At 48.3% G+C, this 25,889-nt stretch overlaps 1 protein-coding gene across 1 annotated transcript in view; it reads left to right on the top strand.

The window, feature by feature from the left end:
• The window catches only part of LOC119450673 (E3 ubiquitin-protein ligase RNF19A-like), a 90,977-nt gene extending 73,378 nt beyond the window's left edge, over positions 1-17,599 (top strand). Inside the window, 6 exon segments of the mRNA XM_049666129.1 lie at positions 2,195-2,309; positions 4,112-4,269; positions 4,271-4,414; positions 4,416-4,474; positions 5,659-5,826; positions 13,181-17,599. Coding sequence (XP_049522086.1) covers positions 2,195-2,309; positions 4,112-4,269; positions 4,271-4,414; positions 4,416-4,474; positions 5,659-5,826; positions 13,181-13,367 — 831 coding nt within the window. The 3' untranslated portion in view covers positions 13,368-17,599.
• The last annotated feature ends 8,290 nt before the right edge of the window (positions 17,600-25,889 follow it).

The raw sequence follows: 25,889 nt of genomic DNA, 5'->3' as shown, positions 1-25,889 counted from the left end.
CGCATTCTTTTTTTTTAGCCCCGGTTGACTTTTTGGTCCCTTCCAAGACCTTCGACTTGTTTTTCATGAAATCTGAAGCTGTTTGCTTCGAAATTTCAAACTCCTTGCCCAAGTCTGCTTGCGACCGGCCACTTTCAACTTGCTTGATGATGGCAGCTTTCTTTTCCATTATCAACCTACGATAGAGCTTTACGCACTTCGAAGCCATGACCAAAGATGACTAAGGTGTAGCCGATGTTATCGCTGTCAGCGGCGAAACCACTTGATGAAAAGCGCAGCACCAAGCAGTGGGAAGCGAACGTTGATGAGAGTGGACAGCCGCACAACACGATCACACGACCTATCACAAAGCTAACCAAACATGCAGATGAACACGAAATGCTATGGCCATAGCTACGGCTGGCTACGGCTGCCAACGGATTGGCGTGCGAGAGCTCTGGTTTGAGGTTCCTGTGGTCAGGGGTAAAAAGTCTGGAAAATCGGGCGACGAAGGGTTTTAGAGTCTGAAATTTCAGACATTCTTGTACATTGGCTCTATGGGGTACAGGACAGTGCCGTGAAGGAGTCCCAATTATTGGGCATGTCCGAAAACTTTGGCATCCGTAAAATTGGACGTTGACTGTACGTATTGTAATTTCATTTCCATAGTTGCCATGCATTTTTAGGCTCTATATATTTATTTGTTTATACATATAACATATAATATAACAAAGTGTGTTTATCCACTATTTCAATGTAGCAATATTTCACAAGTGCACTGTTAGAAGGTGAAGCCGCCCTAAGGTGTCGCACGGCACATAAGGTTGTACGATAGAAAAAGAACAAAAAAAAAGCTGTAAATCTATCACGGCCCTCACAGCACTACGTGAAAAGATTGTTTCTAAATAGCACCCATGTTTATTCAGGCGGCATAGGAATGGGCTGTGGTAACAGGGGTATAAGAGTATTTACCATATTTTTTCATATATAACCCACCTGCTCGTATTACAACGCTCCAGAAAGGAAAAAAACAAAACAATGTGCATATAATCTGCCGAAATAATGGCCTACAACGCTGAAATTTTTCTGGGAACAGTCTCGTTCACAGATGCACAACTATTCCACATATCTTTGGCCAGCGGCTGTGTTCCCCACCTCTTCGGCGACGCTCATAATCTTGAGCTTTTGTTGTGCACTATAAAGGACTACAGCTTATCGTGAAGCGCAGCTTATCGTGATCCCAGTTGTGGTTCCCTGGTGCTGTGTGCGCTATTCGCTAACTACTGACACAGTCAAAATGCAAAATAGCAACCGGAAAAGAGATCTGGGGCCGTACTCTGAAACATTCCACTTCGGCGATAGTCACATTCAATAAATCAACCAGCTGCACTAGCATGCACTAACCAACGCGCGCACTCGAACGCTTTGCAAAACACACGAGAGAGCACACCGTCCGAGTGCAGAGTGGCTCGGGTGTGTTGTTTTCGAATGTATCGGCCGCAGTACAACAGAGGCTTGTTTTTTTATTCAATATATGTCGGGAGCACCCAATGACACCGTGACGTCAAAATGACGTACACCGGAACTACTTGGTGGCACAACTTATTTTACGGTTTTGCTCAACCAGCCAATCAGTGTGCGCCTGGAGGTGAAAAGCGAAATATCGCTGAAGTGGAACGTGTCAGAATACGTCCCCTGACAACCATGAAAGAGGGGAGAAGGGATCTTCAATATGTGAGGTTGGGGAGTGGAGTGTGTCGGTTCCCTTAGGGATAATGAAACTTTAGATGGCAAACCTTTCCTTGAGATGTGGCTTCATGGCAATGCAGTGCATGCTGCCATGAAGCCACACCTAAAGGTGAAATTTGCATATTACCAACAGCCCGACTTTCTGTTAAAATTTTAAAAATTTCTGGTGTGAGGTATAGATGCAAAAATACGGCATTTGTGACGGTGAAATTCTCCTAATTCAGTCCATGAAGTGCTGCGCAGTAAACATTACATACTGTCCAAGAGAGTTAGCAAACTGCTGCTTCTCTTGCCTCTTTTAACTAATGCTCTTTTGGTTGTACAGTTTTAGATGACTTTCGCATGGACAGCAGGAAAATGTCTGTCTTTCTACTTGTTTCTCTGCAAGGGCCTCAAATGAAAGCTGGGATCTTTCTGTGTTTCCTCCTGTCTTGTCTTTTTCTCGTTTGTACCACCCATGGTGCAGCTGCACTCCAAATATGACCTGCGCACCACGAGCCGCCTCAAGCGGAATTTCGTGGTGACAAGTGGCGTGGTGGCCTCGTTCCTCGTGTCTCCCATCATCGCGGGCATTGCTGTCGGTGAGTGGTGGGATGCGTGCGGTGGACATGTGGCCTTCTGTTGCTAACCAAAGCGCTGGCATGTTTGATCCGGCTGCAGCTTCTGCTATCTGGTGGGAGGGGGGGGGGGGGGGGGGGCAGAATGCATAAACGTTCGTGCGCCTATGTTTAGTAGGTGCAAGTTAAAGCCACCCTCCAGAATAGCTCAGTGGCTACGGCCTCGCGCTGCCGAGCCCAAAGGTTCGAACCTGGCTGCAGCGTCTGCATTTCGATGGGGGCCGAAATGCAAGAATGCTTGTGTACTACTTAGCTTTTTAGGTGCAAGTTAAAGCACCCCAGTTGGTGAAAATTAATCCGCACTTGACCCAACTGCGGTGCGCCTCACAATCAGATTGCATTTCTGACATGTGAAATCCCAGAATATAATTAAATTTTTTATGTTAAAGCCCCGTGTGGTCAAAAGCTAAGGACCACGCAGTCAGCAGTAGAACCAAAGTTCGTACACCTCCTTGAAATGGTTGGAAACCCCTGAATTCGGGAAAAAGAGTTAAAAGGTCCTTGAAACTCTGAAAATAAATATGCTGCTTAAATTCCTCGAAAACTGTGTTTGGGGGCGACCTTTCAACATTCAAAGTAACAAACTCGGCATCGGGGCTGTGCCATGGACACTTCTAGTGGGTGTGTCACTAAGCAATGCAATGTCGCATGCCCACAGCCACTAATGACAACAGGCTTGTTTAAATTGCCATCGTGGAGCTATACAAAGCCAGATCAAGTGACCAAGCTATACCACTATTTTTGTTGTTTTACTAGCTGTTTGATACCACAGCCACCATGGCTCCATTTTCAAGCCCTAAGCTATGGAAATTCTAGGCTCAAGTTGAGTTTCAGTTATTTGGCTTTAACACGACGAGTATCTGTGGCTGATGCCAAGCACTACTAACCATCATGCTAGTAGGCGGCTGACATCAATACAATGGGAAATTCAACTTTGAAAAGCCACCTGAAGAGCTTGAAGTGTTGTTCGAACTCAGCAGCTGCTTAGCTGCCAGATATTTGCAGCTAAGAAAGAGATTTCACTATTTAGAAAAATTTAACTCTAGAGTTTTACGTTTGCAAAACCGTGATCTGATTATGCGTCATGCTGTAATGGGAGACTCGGGATTGATTTTAACCACCTGGGGTTCTTTATGTGTATGCAAATGGACGAACACAAACGTTTTTGCAATTTGCTCCGATCGAAATGCGGCCAGCACAACAAGCATTCAACCCGCGACCTTGAGCTTGGCATCAACGCCGTATTCACTATCAGTGTATGTGTATATGGATGTTTCTTCCCCCATTCCTTGAATTTCGGCCTTGAGCATCCTTGAAAACTTTGAATTGTCCTTGAATCTTGAGTCGAATGTTCTGTACAAACCCTGGATAGAAAGAAAAATAATAGGCCTAACATAGTGATAGGTGTAACGATGAGAAGACAGCAGTGTGGAACAGGGTTAGCCTATTTTTAGTAGAGATTAAGAGGAAGAAACGGAGTGTGGCAGTCCATGTAATGTGTGAGTGGCCGGTGGAATGCAGTACAGTGTCGTTGATACTTTCCTGTTTATTACATTTTCCCCTGCTTTTACACTGTGAAATGCTGGTCCCATTTAGTTTCCGTGTGGTTCTCATTCGTTCGTAGTAGCCGAAAAGTTCGCTCTAAATGAGATCGTTATAACTGGGCATGACTGTACTACAAAAGGCTGCGTGTGTTCTGGACTTGTTCCAGCCAGCGATTTGCAATTTCAGTCGCCAACCTGTGTTGCCTGCCTGTCCCCTCACAGGCATCGGCGTCCCCATCCTGCTGGCCTACATCTACGGGGTGGTTCCAGTGTCCCTGTGCCGTTCTGGTGGCTGCGGTGTCACCACTTCGGCGTCGGGGGTCCGCATCGAGTTTGACGAGGAAGGCGAGGGCGTGGGCGGAGTCGGCAGTGGGTCCTGTCGGGGTCGCGGCTGATGGTGCGAGCGTGGACACTGCTGGAGGCATTGCCCCGGCCAGCATCGGCGAGGCAGCCTCCCTGGGAATGTCAGGGGGCAGCCCCAGCCTCGGCTCGCACCTGGACACGGTGGCGGGCGCATCTAACACAGGCGATTGCTGGCCACTCTCTCACCGGAAGCATCGCCTCGGCCAGCGCCCACTCCCACCGGTGAGATCCTTGTTTTCTGTAACAGAGAATTTGCGAAATCCCGGAAGTTGTCGGTCCCGTAGGGCTTCATACCACTGTGCCATCCCTCAAAACAGGCAGCAGCGGCATTTCACTTCAGTTTTTGAGATGAAATGCAGAGGTCGATCTGTGGGCAGTTTTTGGTTGGAAAGAGAGTTGTGCATGGAAGCCAACTTCCAGATTTCCCCCAATTTCACCACTGGCATGCTGGGCTCGGTGGAGTACAAAGAGCTTGCATGGCAGTGGGCAGAGTAGGCGTGACTGTTTGTGGCAGTGCTAGGTTTGTCGGCTCTGCCTTCAAATACTAATGCAGAAGTTCCAGAGGATTTAGTTGCCTCCGTACCTCTTATGTCAACTGTCGCCAGTGATGGCTCCAGCATTCCCACAAGGCTTCAAACTCACACAAGCTACAGTTGCAGTGCGCTCCATAAGTTGATCTGTAGGTTATGTCCCAAGAGTAGCTACCATACACAGCCTCCATAGTTGCCTCTGGTATCAGCTCTGAGGCTGTCCAAATGTCTCAAACATTCGTAAAAGTTGTGATGTAATAACAGTAGCAACAAATAACTTTGGTGCAAGCACATTTCTTTTAACCTAATATAGTCACTACTGCAATGCTGATTTCTTTGTTTGATAGTATAACTAGTGCATTGTGGTAAAAATGATCTCTTAGGTGGACCAACAGGTGTTCCTTAGGTAATGGTACCTAGAAGTGATATTAAGCGAATGCATGTGTCCATCTTGTAAGCAATGTGGCTATAATGCCTCGAAATTGAGGGGCACACTTACTGTAACGAACACACATACTGTTAAAGGCAGTTAAAAAAGAATTGTAAAGCTTGACAAGGAACCTTGGATGGCCACAGTTAAAAATGAAAGCTAATGATGATGAATTGTTTTCTGAAGTTGGCTAGGGTTTCAGTGTAGGTTCGATGGCATGCCATCTTGGAATACCAGTGTATTCCAAGATGCATGTGCAAAACAAGGTAAGGACGTGAGAAGATGACGTCAACACAAACATAGCACCACATGCATGTGTTTATGTTCTCTCTTGTCTGAGCATCGTCCGCACTAGCACTGGCATCCCCTAAGCCGCCTCTCCCTACTTTTCAATTTTCGTTGCTCTTCCTCACCGTTTTCCTTCTCTCTGTGGCGACCACTATCAGGCTGGAAGTCCAGGCGGAGGTGTCGTCGAACAAGCGCTTCAGCCTGAGCAGCCACAGCGAGACGGCCTCTGCCACGGTCAGTCTCAGTGACCGCTCGGCCAACATGTCTGGCCTGGCGGACGACGCGGCCAGCACCCGGGCCCTTGCAGGTTCCATCGTTGGATACAGGTGCGCTGTTTGGCCACAGAGCTTTCTCTCTCTCCCTCTCCTCCCTGTTGGCAGAACCAGAGGGGATTGTTCGTGCAACAATCCCCAGCTAATACAGTAAAAGCTTGCTAATTCGACACTCGTTAATTCAGATAACTTGTACCAGTATTTTGGTCCTGCAAAAAGTGCACGTTAGTTTATGTGACCAAACATTAGTTAATTTGGCAGAATTCGCACATGCACTGGATAATTCGGACAAACGCTAATGACTGCCACTGAATGAAGCGAAGTAAAGGCCGCACTTGCACCACTTGAGTGAAACCGAAACGCGGGAGGCGTCGACGTGGCATGGCGATCGTCATCAATTGGTGGTGTGACTGCAGCGTCACAGAGTGTGTTTGTTCTCTTCGCCTGCCTGTGCCATTTTCCCTATTGCCGTTGTTGCATCCACATCGTCTGTTCTCGTCAAGTTTTGTTTTTGTGCATGCCGTACCACCGCCGTGCCACACTAATTGCAGCGGGTATGGTATGGTATGATAAACCTTATTCAGGTCCTGAAGATCAACCCTTAGGATGACGCAGGCGGCTCCCACGTCGGGACAGTAAGGTTTAACCTTACCGCCGTGTCGTGGGCCTTCTGGACGGCCTGTACTTGATCTAAAAGCACTCCACTGTGAAGCACTCGCCGCCACCAGTCTCTTTCCTTGTCGCAGTCTGTGAAAGCCACAGGACATTGCCAAAGCATATGATCCATAGTAATGATACCATTACACTTCTCGCAATTGATTGGTACCTCTCTTTCTGGATATAGCTTGTTAATAAAGTTTGGACTAGGATAAGTTCTTGTCTGTAACAATCTCAGAGTCACTGCTTGAGCTCTGTTGAGCTTAGCATGTGGCACTGGGAATTCCCTTCTGTTCATGTTGTATAATGCCTCGTGACTTCATTATATGTAATTGGTCCCTGTTCTCCTCCAGCATATTATTGGGGTCCTGGTCGCGTAGTGCACGGATAGTAAGTCCTCGTGCAGCTGCGTTAGCCACCTCGTTCAATTTCCTCCGAGATGGATCGACAGACCCCATGTGTGCAGGAAACCAGCGGATTTCGATCCCTTGGCTGTCCATCTCACCGATCAGCTGGGCAGCCCTTTTGGTTACAAAGCCTTTGGTAAAATGTCTAATAGCCATCTTAGAGTCACTGTAAATTCGTGTCCACTTATTATTCCTTAAAGCCAATGCTATCGCTACTTGTTCTGCCACTGTTGCTTCTTTAGTCCTGATTGTAATAGCATCCCGAGTGAGTCCATCTGCATCTACTACTACTGCCGTAAAGGCTTTCTTTCCTCTGATCCATGCAGCATTTACAAAAGCCGCATGTTCTCTGTCCTGTTCTATCTCCTGCAGGAGAGCTTTGGCCCTTGCCTTTCTTCTTTCCATGTTGTGCACTGGGTGCATATTTCTGGGAAAAGGAGTCGTCTTGATGATCTCTCCTATGCTATATTTTAGTTCTACTGTGTCTTCCAAATTTTCGGATTCGCTTGGGTACCACCTTAGCTCTTCGAGTATTGCTCTACCTGACCTTGTTTCAGAAAGCCTCTCTCTGTGGGCAATTTGCTGAGCTTCAATTATTTCGGCTATTGTGTTGTGGAGCCCTAGTTTCATTAATTTATCATCCGGTGTGCTAACCGGCAATCCCACTGTTGTTTTGACAAGCCTTTTAATTAATCTGTTCAACTTCTTTAGTTCTGTCTGTGTCCATCTAAGCATCCCTGCTACATATGAGAAGTGACACAAGGCGAAAGCATGGACCAGTCTCATGGCACTCTCCTCTCCCAACCCTCTGTGTCTGTTAGTGATTCTCCTTAGCAGTCTTATTACCTCCGCAGTCTTGCTTGTGATGTTTTGTATTGTTTTTCCGTTTGCCCCGTTGGCCTCCAGGAATAACCCTAAGACTCTAATGAATTCGACTTGCTTAATAGTTTTGCCTGCCTTCGTGGTTAGTACTAACCTGGGTTCTTCCTCGGGAACATATCCCCTCGGTTTTCTACCCCTTTTCTTGTTACTGAGTACTAGGAGTTCAGACTTCTCAGCAGAGCATTTCAGTCCCATGTCTTCTAAAATGGACTCTACCTCATAAATGCTCTCCTGAAGTCTGCTTTCCGCATGTCCCATACTTCCTTCAGCGTTCCATATTGTCACATTGTCTGCATAAATGGTAAAGTTAATGCCCTCTATCCCTTTTAATCCCTTTGCCACTTTTGACATCGCCAGGTTGAAAAGCATAGGTGACAAGACCGACCCTTGTGGCGTCCCTCTGTCACAGAGATCCATCTTCTTTGATTTAATGTCCCCGAATCTACGGTGTGCTGAGCGATGGCCAAGAAAGGCTTTAACCACTTCATATAGTTTTCTGCCTAATCCCAGTTCAGAAATGACCTCAAGTATTGCTCTATGCTTAATTTTGTCAAAAGCTTTTTCGACATCCAACCCCAAGAGAGCTCTAGTGTGCTTTGGACTGGCTAAAAGCAATTTATGTTTGATTAACAACATGGCATCTTGTGTGGACAAGCCTGGTCTGAAACCAATCAGATTATACGGTAGGATGTCATTGTCTTCACATATTTCGTTAACCTGTTCAATATGACACGCGCCATTGTCTTTCCTAGACATGATGTTAACGAAATTGGCCTGAAGTTATCCAAGTTGAGTTGTTTGCCCGGCTTTGGTATTAAGATAGTACAGGCCGTCCTCCATTCTTCTGGATAGACCCCATTCTTCCATAATTCATTAATGTATGTGGTCAGATATTTTATGGAGTCATCGTCCAAATTCTTTAGCAATCTGTTAGAGATGCCATCCGGGCCCGATGCTGACCTACTATTTAAGTCATACAATGCCGTGCACACCTCACTTCCCTTGAATTCCTGATCCATAAAGTTGCATTCTGCCCCTAAGTAATCGGGGTAACTTACTTCCTGATCCGCTGTCCTGAGAGGCAAGTATTTAGCTGCCAATCGCTGCATTATGCTCTCTGTGCTTGCAGTCTGACTTTCCTGGTGTACCAGCTTCGCCACTGCCGTACGTCTATTCGATTTAGTGCCTTTTTCATTGAGCAGATGCCTGAGCAGATTCCAATTGCCTCCACGTTTTATCCTTCTTCTATAGAGTTACACACCTAATTTCACTGTTGTTTCTGCAAATATCGGGGTGCTCCTCGATATCCCTATTGAGCTGAGCAATTCGCTTCCTAAGTCTTCTGTTCAAGCGGTGTGATTTCCATCTTTGTAAAATCGATTGCTTAGCTTCGATCAAATGCGCCAATCTACTGTCCATTTGTGTGACCTCTTCCTCAGTTTCTATAGCCTTAGTTGCTGCATTCAAGTCGTCCCTAAGCTGAGCTACCCACTCTGGTGGAGTGATTTGCCCCATTCCTTCTTTTTCCGCTCTGTCCTTCCCGATTTTTCTAAATTGATCCCAGTCTATATAAGTGAAATGTTTTACCTCCACCCCCGTCGTTTCCACCATTATCTGTAGTATGTAATGGTCGCTCCCCAGATCCGCCCCAGAGTTGATCCAGTCTGCCCTGGGTAAGTTAGAAGTGAAGGTTAAGTCCGGGGTAGTGTCCCTACACGTGGAAGTGCCACACCTAGTAGGAAAGGCTGGGTCTGTGATAAGAGAGAGGCCTAAATCCGTGGCAAGATAGGCAGATTCCTTCCCCTTTCTTTGTACTCCAGTGGTAACCTCAAGATTGGTGTGGGGCCTATTATGAGGGGCACATTTTTGGCTACCCCCATGGCCTTATTAAAAATTGCTTTGAAGCTCTGTCTCATCTCTCTGGGACTGCTATATATGTTGAGGCAGAACAAGCTTTGCACTTTACCTTTGTGCCTTTTTAGGACCATTTCTATAAATATATATTCAATTTTGTTTGCCCCTAATTTGAAATCATGCTCGATGTAAGGAATTTTCTTGTCAATTGGGGTAGCGATTCCCCTGCCCGGGTCTTTGCCTTTGCAGATCGAGTTAAAGCCAGACAGCCCGATCTCCTCCGCTAGAGTTTCCTGCAGCATTATTAATTTTGGCCTATTTTCAACTGTTTTGATTATCTGTGCTAATGACACTCTTTTTTGGTGAAATCCTCTGCAATTCCACTGCCACACACTAAGTCTCTTTCTGCTATCCATTATTATTGCCGTTACCCCCCGACTTGCTACCCCCTGTCACTGTTCTCTTGACTGTGCTACCCACCGCTCCTGGAAGTGTTCTTACGCTTTCTGCTTCCGAGGGCATATATTCCTCATTATCTCCTTGGGCCTCTAATTTTTTCAGCCGTTTCTCGGCTGTTAACTTCCACTTCCATATTTTGTCCACCTTAAGGTTAACGCTGTCTACCGTGTCCTTTAGGTCCTTAATCGCATTCTTAATCTCCTTGAGAACCGAGCACATCGATTCCACCTCTGGGACTACAGCTCTCTTTTTTGGCGCCGGTGTGCCTTCTTCCTCCTGGCTGTTACTTCTACTCACCGGCTTAGCTACTGCCACATTGCCGCTTTCTGCCCTTAACCCTTTGTTCATTTCCTGAATCTGCTTCTTAAGTTCTTCATTTGCTTTCTTTAGTGATATAACCTCTCTGATGAGCTGTTCTACTCTGGTATCATTGCTTTGTATCTGCGAGGCAATTGCCACATTACCTGTGGCTTTCACAGTACCTTTGACTTTATCTGCCCAGGTAGCTCTCCTGGCTCCTTTTTCTTGTTGATCTTCAGCTCCTGCTCCTCGAAGCGCACCTGCGCCTCCCGAGACCTCGAACGGTTTCTTCCCCTCGATGTTGAACGCTGCCTTGATCTTGAACTACTTCTTGAGCGTGAGCGCTGTCTTGATCTTGAACCACTCCTTGAGCGTGAGTGCCTCCCAGCGCCCAGAGGGGTCTCCTTTGTCGGTTGAGCCGATTCCATCTCAGTGTCCTCTTTCAAGCGTTCTCTTCTCCTTACTCTCACTACATACGGTATTTGATACCGCTGCTTGCAAGCTTTGTCACCTGTGAGGTGATCTTCACCGCAGAACTTGCATTTGGGAGAGCATATATGATCCTCCCCTGGGTCTTGCACACCGCATCCCCTGCACTGCACCACATCAGGTGTGGGACAAACGTCTGATCTGTGTTCAATTCTTCCACATGCATAACATACGTCAAATTGTTTCCTGTACAGAAAGCACCTCACTAGGGTTGACCCATATTTGATGAAATTGGGCACCTTGAATCCGTCGAAGAGCACAATAACCGAGCCCGTAGCTTTGATACGCTGTGCTGTCAACGCCGTTGGGTTGTATTCATGCACAATCTTTTTCGTGATAACACTCTGACTGTCGTTGAGGTTCACTCTTCTAATAACCCCCTTGCACATAGAGTGGGGGGCCGTTTCATAAGCGCTGACTTCATATTCCGCCTTCATGAGAGTAATAGACTTGAGTCACACATACCTTTCGGCATGATCGAAGTCCGGTGTACTAACCACCACGATGTTCTGTGTGAAGTTGGGGCAGACGATGTCTCCCTTCGCTTGGTCTTTTGTAAGTCGGGTGACCAAATTGAAAGCAGGTGGCCTGTTGAGGTGGCCAAATAGAAATTCGCCAAGTGTCTGAACGCGCCGGCTTGCAAGACGCCCACTTGTCGACGCATGCGTCTGTGCCGTAAGCGTTTTAATGTCGGGCTTCTGTGTTAGAGGTCCTCTGTTAGAAACCCGTCGTCGAACAATTTCGATTGTTTATAAATAATTCGAATATTTATAATGCAGTACTTTGTTTAAAGTGATCAGCTTGCAACGTCACGAAGCCATTTGAAGCCAGAAGAGCCAAGTTTAGGCAAATCCATGTACTAGCCATCATTCCGATGCTGGCTGAAACGCTCTGCTTACACCTCCCGTGGGCATTAGTGCCAGTTTCGTCTAGTAATAAATGTATGAAATTCCGTGGGCAACCGTACCTGATAAGGAAAGCTCCAGTTGACCAGAATTATTCCGCATCTTCACCTATGGTGTCTTTCATAGCCCAGGTGCGGCCTTAGGAAGTTAAAACAGCAGAACTTTGGTGGATACTTCCCCATACCATCAAAAACAACTGAAAAATATAAGTTGAGGGAGCACAGGTTAATTTGGTCTTATTTATTCACAAGTGAGAAGGTGCTGTACAATTTCCGATTGACTCTTTCTTTTGTCTAATAACTCGTACTGCGAGAATGTCTGTGAAGAATAAAGTGGTTTTCGAAAAAAGAGTTCGGGGAGCTAGAAATTTCAGTGCCATTCGCCGCTCCTTCAGAACAAAAAGCTCTTTGCTTGTCTTGTTTGTCTTGCTTGTCTGTATCTTGTGTATAGAAAATTTTGCAGTGTAGATCAGTCCTGCTTGCTTACTATTGCTTTCATGGTGCTGTAATGCATCAACTGTTGATTGCTTTCATGGTGCTGTAATGCATCAACTATTGATTAGACAACATTGCTATGTATGCCAGAAGCTTTGATGATCTTTTGTAGGCTACCTTTAACTCTCTATTTCAAGATAGGACATTTCCGGGGCTAATTCGCACAAAACTTTTTTTTTTCTTACTTTGAAATCTTGTTCGTGCCGTTGCATTCAAAATTATTAGTAAATCTTCCTTATGAATTAAAGTACATTTCGTTCTATCCCTTTGTAGTAAGTTATGATTACTTAGATATAATGATGTTTGACTGCATTTTTTCGTAGAATTGCTTTGATCTTTTCCCTATCGCACACTACAGCTTGGCAGAAAATGCTTGGCACTGGAATATCTTTTTAATACAGTTGCTTTGTTAGGTCTTTGAAAAAGCTGCTCAAAAGAGTTGCATGAATAAGTTGTGAACCCTTTGATTTTCCCACCTTTGTCAATGGAAAAGCGTGTAATGTACGTTAATGTGGTGTTTTTCCTTCTTTTTACTTCCCTTTTTCCATTTTCCCCTGCCTTTTGAACACTACTGCTTTCTGTCTTGCACCCCACATCTCTGGCCACAATGTCCCACACCTGGTGATCTTGGATCTCACACACACCTTGTGACGTTCTTCCTTATCCTGTCTATTCTGGCTTGCTTTCTCTCCCTCTCCCATTTCTTTTTGTTTGTGGTGTTTTGTGCTGTCCAATATCTCGCATCTTTTTTTCATCCACTCCTTTTGTCTGACCCACTCCACTCTGGTGTTTCTCCCCTTTGATATTTCCGCACACCCCCTACTTCTTTTTCCACTACCGTCTCCCTCCCCATCCTCCGTGTTCATGACCTCTGTTCCCTCCCGCATGAATTGCAACCCCTTCCTTTGCATGCTTCTTTGTGGTGTTCCCCCTGCCCTCTCCTCCACTTCCAACTCTGCAGGGAAGGCACTCTGGCGGCGCCCGTGGAAGTGCACGTTGACCCCTCGGAAGAGTCAGACTACTGTCGCCAGTGCCGCATCACTCACCGGCCCTGCTGCCCCAATGCCCTGCCCTCCAATCCGCTGCAGCAGCTGCCACACTGCGAGTGCCTCGACACTGCCAGCGTTACCAAAGTGCAGATTGAGTGAGAGAGAGGAGGAGACAGCAGCAGCATTGCCAGTTTGCCCCCCACCGCCGTGTCATGCTTGGTCATCATCAGTGCACTTGGCGGTGGGCAGCGCGTTAGCAGCTCTCGGCCACCAAGCTGCAGCATCGCGGAGCACCGTCCTTGAAGCATGACGAGTCTCGGGACAGGCCAAAAACAACGAAACTGTCAGATGGCTCCTGCGTCTCACGCATGATCACTCTTTCGCTGCACCATAGCATGCAGGGCTGTTACAGTGCGCATTTCCTTGTCACGTTACCCCAGACAGCGGCACGCAACTGTAGTTGATGTATGGAACAAATTACACGCCGGTCGGCCGGTGCGGGGTGTGTCGTGGAACCAAGTTTGGACATGTCTACCTGGCCCATTAGTCACCGGGCAAAGCTTGTTTGCCATGTTGTGCTATGGATTTCCCTAAGCTGCCGCATTCCTCTTGACGTCAAGAGGAGCAGGTCATCGTCATGGCCCAGAGTCCAGTTCAAGCACAACTTGCGGGATATCGTGTGTCACTCAACCTGTGCAGCCGCATTCAATGCAGCTGTCTATTTGAAGAACGCCCTGTACTGCTTGAGAACAAAAATGGGATTCCATACCTTTCGAGTTTCCCGAATGAAGACAACTGTTGGCTGTTTGAAATGTTGTGGCAACAGAAGTGGCAAAGCTAGTAGACAGAACATTTCTTTTGTCATTGTGTGTGTGTGGGCAGTTGACAAGATCTGTCATAGGTTCACAGCCTCTCTGACCTTGATCAGGCATTGTTATAGCCTGGAGGGCACGAGACTGGCTGTTCCGTCGCAGTGGTTCTGCTCTAGTTGTGCAGGGCAGAAGACTGAAAAAAGAAAGAAAGAGCGTGTGTGCCGGAGAAGCTAAGGCTGTCATTGTTAAGCAGACAAGCAAAATGCTACAAGAATGGCTCACGTGGCAAGGGCTCGTACGTGGTGGTGCGTGTCAACCGACCGATTTTATGGGCACAGCAGGCAACACATTCATTTGGTGCTAAAGATGCATTCAACCCTGCACGCTTGAGCAAAGACAGAAGGAGCTGTGTGGAAAGCGCTGATGCTGCCAGTGTCATGTAACAACTGGCGACTGCTTTCTTGCACACATGAAGCTGCGCCATCTGTAGTGCCAGTTTTAAATGTGCTCCTGGATGGCGTTGCCATCTTATGCCCTCAGCATTGGCGGTTTGTCAAGAGAGCTGTGCCAAGTGTACCAGCTGACAAGACTATCCAAGTGGTTTGTTTGGCTAACATCTGGTGTTGTTCACAGTGTTGGAATGGACCGGGAGGTTTCTACCACGCCAGCTAGGGCAGACTACTTTGTGCGACAGTTGCAGACACGTTTAAGCCACGTCTTTTGCAACGTTGCATAGACAGTCCTTCCAAACAAGTGGGATTGCTGCCTGTCAACTTGCTTGGTCATCAAATCTCTCGTAGTGTGGGCAAGAGTGGAGAGAAGAAAAAAAAGTTTTCCCCGTTTGAGGTTATAGTCATGAATGTGTTCCGGACGTAGTGTCATCACCCAATGTAGAAATTTGTTGGAAACTCTACGGATGTATATTCAAGTGTATCGACCTGAGGCATAGCGTGCGCAGTTACAGTCGCTGCCGCTGTTGCTGGCCACTGTGTGTGTGCTGTGTGTCTTTTGCCATGGTAAGAGTGGTTCTTGTGCATTGGCCTCTTCTTGCAATGTGTGCATAGCTTTCCTTGTTTTTTTTTTTTTTTTCTTGGCTGTGAAAAAAAAATGTTCCAGTAAGTAAAGATGCCGGTTGTTTTGTACAGTGTATAAAAAATTTGTTGGTTGTTTGGTGCTTCCAGTGTTTAATTATGGCAGCCAAACTGACTGTGCTGCAGCCGATTTTGTTTGCTTCTGCAAGAGACGCGCGTTGATACTCTGCCGATGCTCGTCTTTATCAATTCTCGCGCTACGTAATACTTTTTTCTCTCCTCTAGTGCATTTCTTTCATTCACTCTCTTGGGTGATGAAAGTGTCTCTTGCTGTCTTTCCCTGGCCGCATTTAGCGACCAACTTGCTTGATGTATCTTATCTCCTCTCTTCCATTGGTTCCCTGTTCCTTACATAATTTAAAATTCCTCTTCAAGTGAAAGAGAGCTTGGGCTGTGGCCTATCTGTAGGTAACCAGTCTTGAGTGGTGTCTAGTTGTGTGCAGCATATGCTCAAGTGCTCAACGCGTCATGTTTTGCCATCACTGCAGTTTTAAGGGTGCGGTTTTGAGGTGCGCCCGCAGCCTACACCAACGTTTGCCAACTGTCGTGTTACTATAGTCCCAACGGCAAAACTATGCTCCCTATCCAAGTTGCATTGTGCGTCGCAGATGCCAATTCCACGTTTGGCTGTTGGGGAGTGGCCAGTTCTCTCTGCCATTTTGCCGACTCGGATGTTTGCTCTAGATGCAAGTCTTACTTGGGTCGTTCGGTAATTTGTTGCAGGGCCCTCTGTGCCATAAAGTGCCATAAGTTTTGAGCTGTTAACCTCGCAACTTGTCAGATAACATTCAGGGAGTTTGACATATTGTGCGAGATTATTACTCGTCTGCGGTGTTATATCTTGGTGCGCTGGCAGTATAAAGGTCACTTGGAAGCCTCCTGGTTACTTTTCTGCCTCTTCAGATAATTGTTTCATAATGGGGTAACTGTATGATAATTTTTGTCCCATGCAAGCACATGAGGTACTTGCTGCAAGCCAGCACTCTTCACAGACCTTTTCCTGCATCTATAACTGGTTATCTGTTTCTCTTTTTTTTTTCTGGGCATTGAAGACATTGCTTAAATGCTTTCATTTCTGGCCAAGGTTGGTCACTTTTGCACTCTCTGGTGGCATCGCTGTACTGTCGTGTTAATGTTACCAAATATCTTATATCTTGTCATGCATGTCGTTCGCTGCGAGTGCTTCACATTGCAGCCAGATGAAAGGGTTAAATTGAGTCGTTTTCACACGGGAGACTGTGTGCAGGCCAAACAATTTCGCAAAAGCCTGTTCGATGGCCTTGCTTCGCAGCTTCACGGTCGTAGTTACACCACAGTATCACGTGAAAGAAGTCGCATTGGTTAAGACTGTACGGCTTAGAGAACATTAGCCTAAGGTAGGTAGATGGCTCTGTGGCTTATTGGTGGTTTCCTGGCATTCTGAGCACAAGGTCTTGCTTAATGTACTATTGGAATGAAGTATAGTTTTAGGCGATGTGGTTTCCATGAAAAACTTTCTGTGCAGTTCATACCTGCAGCTAGTAAAACAGTACACCATGGTGTCGGCCGCACAGTGCACTACCAAGTGCAGGCTGCAATTTTAAATTCAAAAAGCTGCACGCCTCGACTGCAGAAAGCTCTGCCTTCACACAGACTGTACACCTTGTAAACTTTGGCACCTAGGGTACTATTTGCCAGGAGTTCTTGGGCCATTGCATGCATTACCAGTAATAATGACGCTGGGTCCTGCAGTAGGATTTGCTGAGTATCTTCAGTGCTCCAGCAACTTTAGGTTGCAAGAACTCTTTCATGACTTTCAAGTCAATGGAGATCTGCAGGAGCTCCACTGCTTAGCGACAGCTGTGGTGAGGCATGCATTTGCCTTGGAACTCTTGGCCTAGGCGGTACGTTTGCTCTCTTCTCATGAACAAATTGGAACCGAGAAATTTCTCGCTTGTGAAATGTCCAGCAGAAAAAAAAAGAAAAAAAAACCTGAAGGAACTAAATGATGGATGTTATTTTGGGCATAAGTATTGTCCATGTTTGTTTGTCTTTCAATTGTACCGTATGGCCCTGGGCGAGACCTTCCAAGTTGGGGTGGTGACTGATGCGTGCTTGTGGCTGTGGACGTGGCCCGGAAGCACCTGTGTGTCATGCTCTTATGTGGAGAGACGGTGAACTGCCCTGGCTGGGAAGCTGTGCCCTGAGGAGGCTGCCCTCGTGCCCTCCTCCATATGAAGGGTGTGCGGATATGTGTTGTATAATCTAATGTTTGTATTCTTGTACAGCCGTGGCTTGTGTGGAACACGCAAAGGGAAAACAACTGCCAATCTACTGTGGCGCCCCCTTTCGTCCCTCTGCTGTGGCAGGCGAGGGCCGTGAGGGAGGTCACATTGATGTACAAAGCTGGTTACCCGCAGGCGCTGTGGTGCGTGTGCGTGCGTGTACACTGTGAGTGTGTGTGTATTTATAATTGAAATTAAACGAATAAAATTGCTATTTCCACGGACCGAAACCGCTGTCACTTCCCTGTTGCACGGCAGTCGTTCATCTGTTGCTAGGTGCGATGTCACGCGTTCGAATCCTGGTAAGAGCCAGTTTGTTCGGACTTAGGGGGATACGCGTGGGGATACTGCGAATGGAGGGCCGAGACGCAGGACACGCGACAAGCAGAGGTGTGCGTGCTTGAGCCAGGTATCAAAAATCGTCCGAGCACGTTTAACCGGATTTTAGTGCGAGTCATTCAATCAGTGCCTACGTGTGCGCAATTTGCGAGAGCTGTGGTCGTCTTCGTAGTACCGAGAAGGCCGCAAGAGGCGTCACCTGTCGGTACGCGTTGAATCCATGTACCGCGTTTTTAGCGCGGTACATATGGAGGCTCCCTAGTCCGGTGAATGCGAGAGAAGGAATAGACGGCTAGCGAGAGAGTGAAATGTTTTGTTTTTTTTTTTTAATCTTGAATTATATCTGACCGTTAACTTGGATGTATGTGGGTCCATTATCATAATACATTTTGCTCTGTGTTCTGTGACATGCTAAGAATAGCTCTAGATATTTGACCCGAAAGCGGCGTTGTAGGGCGCCTTTAAGTAGGGTGCCTCAATGCGCACCCCATTCCACTCCGGACGGAGCGGCGGGCGAGGAGCAGCACACTGCCTTTATGGCGACGAGAGGCTGTCGAACCAGCTGTATGCCAGTAATACATGCTACATCCGTGCGCGCGAAGTGTGTGTGTAGGGGGGAGGGGTGGGGGGCACTGTTCTTTCAAACAAGGGTCTAGCACATAAAAAAAAAAAAACAGTACCATGCAATGCATGAGATTGTGCGCATGTGCAGAGGGATCGTGTGAAAAACCCAAGTCAGGTGAGTTGCCCACACTGGCGGATCCAGAGGGGTGGCCCTGCCCCTGCCTCGTTCTCTACTCGTGTTGGCGGGGCCCGCTCATCCCCGCCACATTTTCCCCTCCCTTGATGTTACTCTGCATGATCAGCCCGTTTGCTCACGATTCGCTTACCTACCTACGTGAAGAAAACGGACCGTCATGTGACAGTTGTGAAGCCTGCATGGTCACAAAACTTTAAAGGAAAGGCTCAAAATGGGCCCTCACCATGCACGTGATAGGTAAACAGTATATTGCTAGCCGCCGAACGCGCGGAGTAAAGCAGGTGGCGAGGGTCGATCATGAGAGAGATCGCAACGCAAACTGAAAGTCGGTTATCGCTGGAAAGGCGCCCGCGAAGCATTGATATTTCGTGGTAAAGTATTAGACAACTACTCGAAGTGAGGTTGGTAGTTTTATGGGCCGTATAAATTGACGTAAACATTCGCTTACTAAATTAAACATGGTGTCAAGCGTGCACAGGCAAACGTGAACAAATCACTCGATGACTGCGGACACTCGATCGATCGCTGTCGCAGTGCTGGCGTTGTGAATAGCGCAGATCTAGCGGGGAGAGCTAAAGTTTCTGCTGCCTCTCGTTTCAAAGCGTTTCTGAAACGAAATTGCGCGACCGCCATCACAAGGCGCGCGGGAACATTTAACAAATGCAGCCACCTCGGCTCGCCCAGTCTTTGCACCCGCCGTAGATCACCTCCAAGGTAGGGCGCAGGCGATGTACGCGCTCAGCCGCGCGGATATCTATGCGCAGCCACGGCCGCACCAGAGAAAATGCCCCCCCCCCCCCCTCTTTTTTTTTTTGCTTCTGACCGCTTGACCTCCAACACTAGGCGCGAGACTAAATGCCGACCGCAAAATCGCCCGAGGTTAGCGGTGTAGAAAACACCATGCTGGCAACTCTGTGCTGCTCACCAAAACTAGCTCTTTCATGTACCCAGAATGGAGGCCGAAATTCCCTAGTCAAGTTGAACAGGCGAAGTGGAACTCGCTGTGCATATTTTTATGCTGCTGCCCATATGATCAATGATGGACCCGCCTACGCGCATTGTTCTGTTTATAATATTTTGTTTGTTTGTTTTAGCCAGGATTGCGTAAACTTGCGAGCGCTCACATGAATTCACGAGGAAATTGTTAGGACTGTCAACAATTTCATCTTCGGCGATGCCTTATGGACTTGTACGTGGCATGTGCGATCATTTGGATGAATCGTCTTGGTGGCGACGATTGCTTGACCCATAATTATGTGCATGTAAGTGGTCGATTGTGCGCGATAAAGAATCGGTTATTCGCATGAACCTGTGTGTGTGTTTATTTGACAAGAAATTTAGTTCGCTTCGCGGTCAAGCTCTTTCTACGTTAGAAACATGATCTTTGCGTTTTCATGAACCAGCGAGCTGTTGCCGGTTAGAGCTATGGGAAGTCCGCGTGGCAGGTCGAAGAAATAAGACGACTGTTGCAATGCACCTGTAGATCGTGAGCGCGTTTGAGAACGCAGGTGATAGGCTGACTTTATTTGAACTTGTGAATCGATAAGTCGCGCAGTGTGTGCTGCTATGAGATGCAGAATATGCAAAGGCACGAACGGAACCGAGATCGAGTTTTCTCAGACGTGCAAAATTAAAAAAAAAGAAAAAAATCGGTTCAGGTCAGACTGCCTAGATCATAGCTGGAACCATGCAGTGCTAATATGACATGCTTATTGCAAAATTAACTACACCACCATTAGTTTAGTAACTGCTTTGCGGAAAAGATAACATTACATTTGCTAAATGTGTTGAGCATCGACAAGAAAGACTTGCAGAACGCTCATTTGCTCACGGCAAGATATGTCAAGGACGGGTGTGCTGGGCCAGGGAAGCTAAGAAACCTACACAACAAACAGGTGGGAGTGCAGGTAGGTGAATATCGGCCAGAAGTCTACGCAGAAAAAAATACAGGAATGCTAGGGGCCGACACGCCGTTCAAAACTCCGGTGAATGGTGAATGTTGAAGCGTGCGACAGTGACTAAACTAACACAAAATAATTTTAAGAATGAGAGCGGGGGGTGGGGGGACCGCATAGAAGGCTTCAAGAAATAGTCGGCGGATAATTATGGGCATAGCGAGAGCGTCTCGATCGCCACTGCCCGATCGCTCAACACCAGACGGCCGTGGCCAGTCGTCTAGCTGAGGCTCACCTACCCCACCGTAACACGTGCAACTTGGATTTCTCATAAATAAATGATACATAGTTTCATTTATTTATTAATTTTCTCTTCAGAATAAGCTGCAAGTTTAAACCTAGCGCCCACGTTCATCTCCAGCGTGCACAAACGTTGAAATCTGGCGCACGCACAAGGAGGGGGAGGCGAAAAGAAGGAGAATGTGGCACGCAGTCACGTGACGCAGTCACCACTTTTATTGAAGTGGAGAAATGCATTTGAAGTGACAGGCTATTTCAGAAATACTTTGCCGCAAAAAGTACTTCAATGCGTTCAGCAGAAGCGGAGTTATCGGCAATCATACACGGCCTCCGCTGTGCTACCGTTTCTTCAATGCCTTGCACTGCGAAGACTACGGTCTAGTGCACTGTAGCTACGGCGAGGTGGGGCGTGGCTACAACGCTCCGCCTTCCAAATGTCGCCGTTGCACGCAGTTCAGATTTCACTTTACATGTTAACGCGTAGACGCCACGATTTCCTATTTTGGTGCCTACGACGCGCTAAACGTACGTCAAACGCGGTTGTCCTCGGCGAGCCGCAGTGCGCAACGTTACTAGAACGCAGTGCGCTTAGCCAATGGACTCGTGGTGGCTCCCCGCGGCGGAAGCCGTATCTACGCTGCGTAGCCGCATATGGGAATGCGCTTTATTACGAAATAAAGCGTCCATATGACAGTGAGGAGCAGGCTTCTGTTTCAGAAGAGAGCGTTTGACCATTTGACAGAATGGTGACTTCACGCTCCGCTTGCGAGCTCCACACACCGCGTACCACAGCAAGACTTGGCTGAGATGTTCGCAGCAGCGTATGCTGCCCGCGGACATGTTCTTTCACCAAGCCCGAGGGGTGGTTCAGGTCCCTCGACTGGCAGCCCTTCCACTGGGGTGGAGATGGAAGACCAGCGAAGCTTTACTATGGTGGGAATTATGTATTTCCAATTATGACTATTTAGATGTGTTGGTGTACTTGGTTATTTGTAACGTGGCGAAGAGGACGAGAACGAAGGTGCCGCTGGTTCCGGGCGAGTGTTGGCTTCGGTGTGGGACATCTCAAACACCGGAAGTAATGGGGGCAATCGAGCGATTCGGCGGCTTCGACGCAGATCAGGAGGTTGGAGAACCGTACGTGTTGTCCGTGTTGCGTGGTGGTCGGGGGTACCCCGCACCTCCACTAAAAACTGTTACGGATGATCGATGTTTATTACAGATGAAGACCAGGATGGATGTTAAAGAATGAGAAATGTATATGATCCGGTGGTTTTCATTTATTTAGTGACCACAGGGACCATGACCTTATGGTCGCTACGGTACACCGCCATAGGGTGTACGGCAAAGGTTGCCACGTTCTTCAGGCTCATTCACGCCGGTGACTGGCAGTGGTCGCGCGACAAAGTTGGTCGCAAATGGTCGCTTTTCTCGAAAAGCGACCATTTTGGGCCAGTCGCTCGCTGCTCGATTTTTCAGTCGTGCGACCGTGGTCGCAAAGCTGCTCAACCAATCAGCGCCGCGCTAAAAGTGATGTTATGTGTTTTTATCCTGCGGTCGTCCACGCCAAATGCAATGTCCGCGCCACCATATGCAGACTACAGTCCGGTAATTGGCGTCTTGTCTTGTGACAAGTTGCAGCAACGTGTCGAATGTACGCGGTCGCATTCGCTGGAAGCTAAACAGCAGGAAAAGAAAGCGCAGCTGCCGTTCGTTGGATGAGCACGCCACCCCAAGGTGAACAGCTTCGCTTTAATATTATGCACCGAATCTCACCGCAATGCGAGCTAGAAATTACAAGTTGCTCTCGATAATACTCGTTGTCATGCGCACTAAAGTTCGGGCAGGAGGCGGCTTGCGTGGCCGGCCACTTCACGCGAGCGGAGGCACGGGCGCACCCACCAGCGTCGCGTTTCTTCGGAGGCTTCAGCGCTGCCACAGCTGACACCACGGCAGAGCACATCAGCACAGGGACGATGTCTTCCTGTTCGCTCGAATCAAAATCTAGCCATTGCTCGAATCAAAATCTATGGCTGTTGCCGGAACGCGAAACCAATTTACACAGTGCCAGCGAAGTGCGCGCGAACTGCGTACATTCCTAGAGTTCTCGCTGAGAACGATAATCTCCGGGATTGCGACTTGCGGGTCGCGCTCAGCCGGGCTTGCCGGTGTGAACGTCGGTCGCCTTCGGTCGCGAGTCGCAAATGGTCACGCGACCTCCTCAAGTTGACGGTGTGATCAATGAGCCTTTCATAAACACGTCACCAACGCCGCGCGCGTTCGGTGCGAACGCGGGCAAAATGCCGCCACCGTCGACAACAGTTCTGCGCGTTGCTAGTGCTGCTACATGTCCAAGTTGATACAGCTCCTCAGAATTTTGAGAATGACAGCCCATAAACAAACGTAATGAACAAAACACCGGCAGCGCATGCCTTTTATGTTAAATCTTCTCAGACTGAAATATTAAAAGTGCGAAAAAAATGTCACAGTTTCGCCCTAAGGGCGAAGCAATGAATGCGATAGCAGCACAGCAATGTCATACGAAGTAAGGTGAACGGCTTTGGTAGCAATATGAATTGTAGTAAACATGAGCTCATTAAGTAAGCAGGTGTGCTGCGGCGTAAGTAGACCGACATGAAGAGAGACTCGATGACCACGAGAAGGCGCGTGTGAAACGGTGGTGTTTATGAGAAGCGCTTCCCGTGGGCAGCGCGTGCGAAGGGACACACCTAGCTGTAGCGCTGCACTGCCGATCCGGGCAGCATTGCATGTGTAGCGTGCGTTGGAAAATGTGGCCCGACTATTACTAACTGAATGAACAAGCGTGGTGTGAGCGCGCACAAACAACGTGAATAGATCACACTGAATGACTGCAGACAACGACTGTCAAAACGCTGGCAGCAAGCGCGGCGAAGGTACGTGCGGTCTATCGCTTCAACGGAAACTGAGCGGCGAATGCACGGCGCATAAAGGTCAGAGCCGTGGGGAGATAAGAGACGGTGCGGGCGAGCGACGAGCGCGGTTGTTGACAGAGTAGAAGTACTCTGTCAACAACCCCCCCCCCCCCCCCCCCGCTCCCTCCGGCGCTGGCTTCCCGCTTCCTTGCTTGCGCGTGGGAGATTGAGTGCGTTCGCTCTCCGTGATAGCGCGCGTCCCCGCACGCTTCCGCTCGGGCATACGGCGCGCGGCGAAGATTTTATCTATAGGGAACCTCACGGCGACGGCAGAAATTCGGTTGAAGTGTCCATATAATTGCTATCGCAATAAAACGCCCGGTCGCAAGATACGCATTGGGTGCCGCAGCTAAACGTCGCTTCGCCTCCCTCCCTCCCGTCCTCCCACGGCCTTTCGCGCGACAGAAGTCGCGTTCGCTCTCCGCCGTGCGCTCGCTCCGTGCGAAAGCGCGCGTCCCTCGCGCGCTTTCACTCGCACATCCAGCATACGGCCAATGAGTTTTTTAGATGCGAAGCATCTTATGCTCGGGGCTATGTCCCTCCCTCCCTCCGCCGTGCGGCGTCCACACCCATACTGCACATGCGCATCCTCCTCCCCCTCCGACGCTCCTCTCCTGTCCGGATAGCGCAACGAATGGCAACACCTGCGGCTCCGCGCGCGATAATGCGAAGCAGCTTAGGTTAGAGGCGCGACGGTAGGCGCCCCAGAGGCACCGGCAACAGTCATCAACGCCGCGCGCGTTCGGTGCGAACGCGGGCAGAACGCCGACGGCGTCGAGAACAGTTCTGCGCGTTGCTGGTGCTGCTGCATGTCCAAGTTTATACAGCTGATAAAACTACCTTGAGTCGACCCCATGGCTGCTTCGCATACTACTCAGGGTTCCCCTACGGGAAGATGGTGCAATTTTTTTCTACACGCGGACACGACTATCGGAGACTGAGCCCTTAACAGCTTCGCTGTAAAAAAAGTTTAGGGACCTTAAGCAGGGGCGGATCCAGGTTTTTTCTGAGGGGGGGCTCAGCTTCTGTCAATGATGATGATGATGGTGATGATGATGATAGTAGTCTTTCTTATTTACCGAAATTTACCGTTTTTCCTCACGATAAACCCGCGTTTTATACGGCTAAAGCAACACCTGCAGCCCTCCGTGGTGGCTAAGTCAGCTCAGGCGTTGAGCACGAGATCGCGGGATCAAATACCGGCCGCGGCGGCCGCATTTCGATGGAGGCGAAATGCAAAAACGCCCGTGTTCTTTCGTTGTAGTGCAGGTTAAAGAACCCCAGGTGGTCAAAATTAATCCAGAGGCTTCCACTACGGCGTGCCTCATAATCAGAACTGGTTTTGGCACATAAAACCCCAGAAAGAGGAAGAAGACCTGTAGCGAAGCCAGGTATTGGTTTCTCCGAGCTTATAGGAAAAGGACGTTACCCAATACAGCCATGTGCTTGGCGGCTGCGCCTGATAATACAGGGTGTTCAAAACTAAGCTTTATGGTTTTCTTAAAGTTAGGCACTGGGAGGCATGCGAAGACCACCTGTGCAAATAAGTTATGTGGCTAAGGGGGCACAAAGTGAGATGATAATTATCGGTGTGAGCAGCCCAATTAACTAAAATTGAACAATTATTTTTTGTTGACTGCAGTAAGTGGGTATGTTTGTATTGAAAACTTAGAGACAGTCGAGTTTCTACACAGTATCAGTCGGAAGCATTATTCTAGCGTGTCCGTGCTCCAGACGTACTCCAAATTTCAATTGTCGTACTGCGCAGAATAATCGAGAATAAAGACGCGACAATTCTCATGAATTCCCGTGAATGATCATGAAGCTCAGTGACCACTTCTGTGGAGGGATGGCGGTGCCATCTTCTCTCTTGAGTCGTGGTGGTGTGTTGACTAGAGGAACGTTCTTGAATACGGGCATAACGGTCCGCTCCAACGCAGCAACCACTACGCTGGTTGTTTACGATATGCGAATCACCGCGTATGAAGACTCAGGACGCCACCTACAAGACTAACGATGTGGCGTAGTAGATGAGAGCGCGAGCCAGCGTCTTCACGTTTTGTTTCCCACGCGACGTCATCCTTTTACACAAGGCGCGCATCTGCTCCCGTTTCTCTAACCACGCGACGCCATCCTAGGCCCGCGCGCTGGCGTTGGCCGCTGACGTCACGCTCCCCCACTTCGCAGCCGCGGCTTGAGGCTTCGCCCCGCTCCGCGAGAACGCCGACTCAGATAAACGGATCCGGTGGGCTTGAGCCTTCTATGC

This window comes from Dermacentor silvarum, chromosome 4 (genome assembly GCF_013339745.2).
Source record: "Dermacentor silvarum isolate Dsil-2018 chromosome 4, BIME_Dsil_1.4, whole genome shotgun sequence".
Taxonomy (NCBI): domain Eukaryota; kingdom Metazoa; phylum Arthropoda; class Arachnida; order Ixodida; family Ixodidae; genus Dermacentor; species Dermacentor silvarum.
Note: the sequence above shows the minus strand (reverse complement) of the source record. Positions and strands in the feature narration are given on the sequence as shown.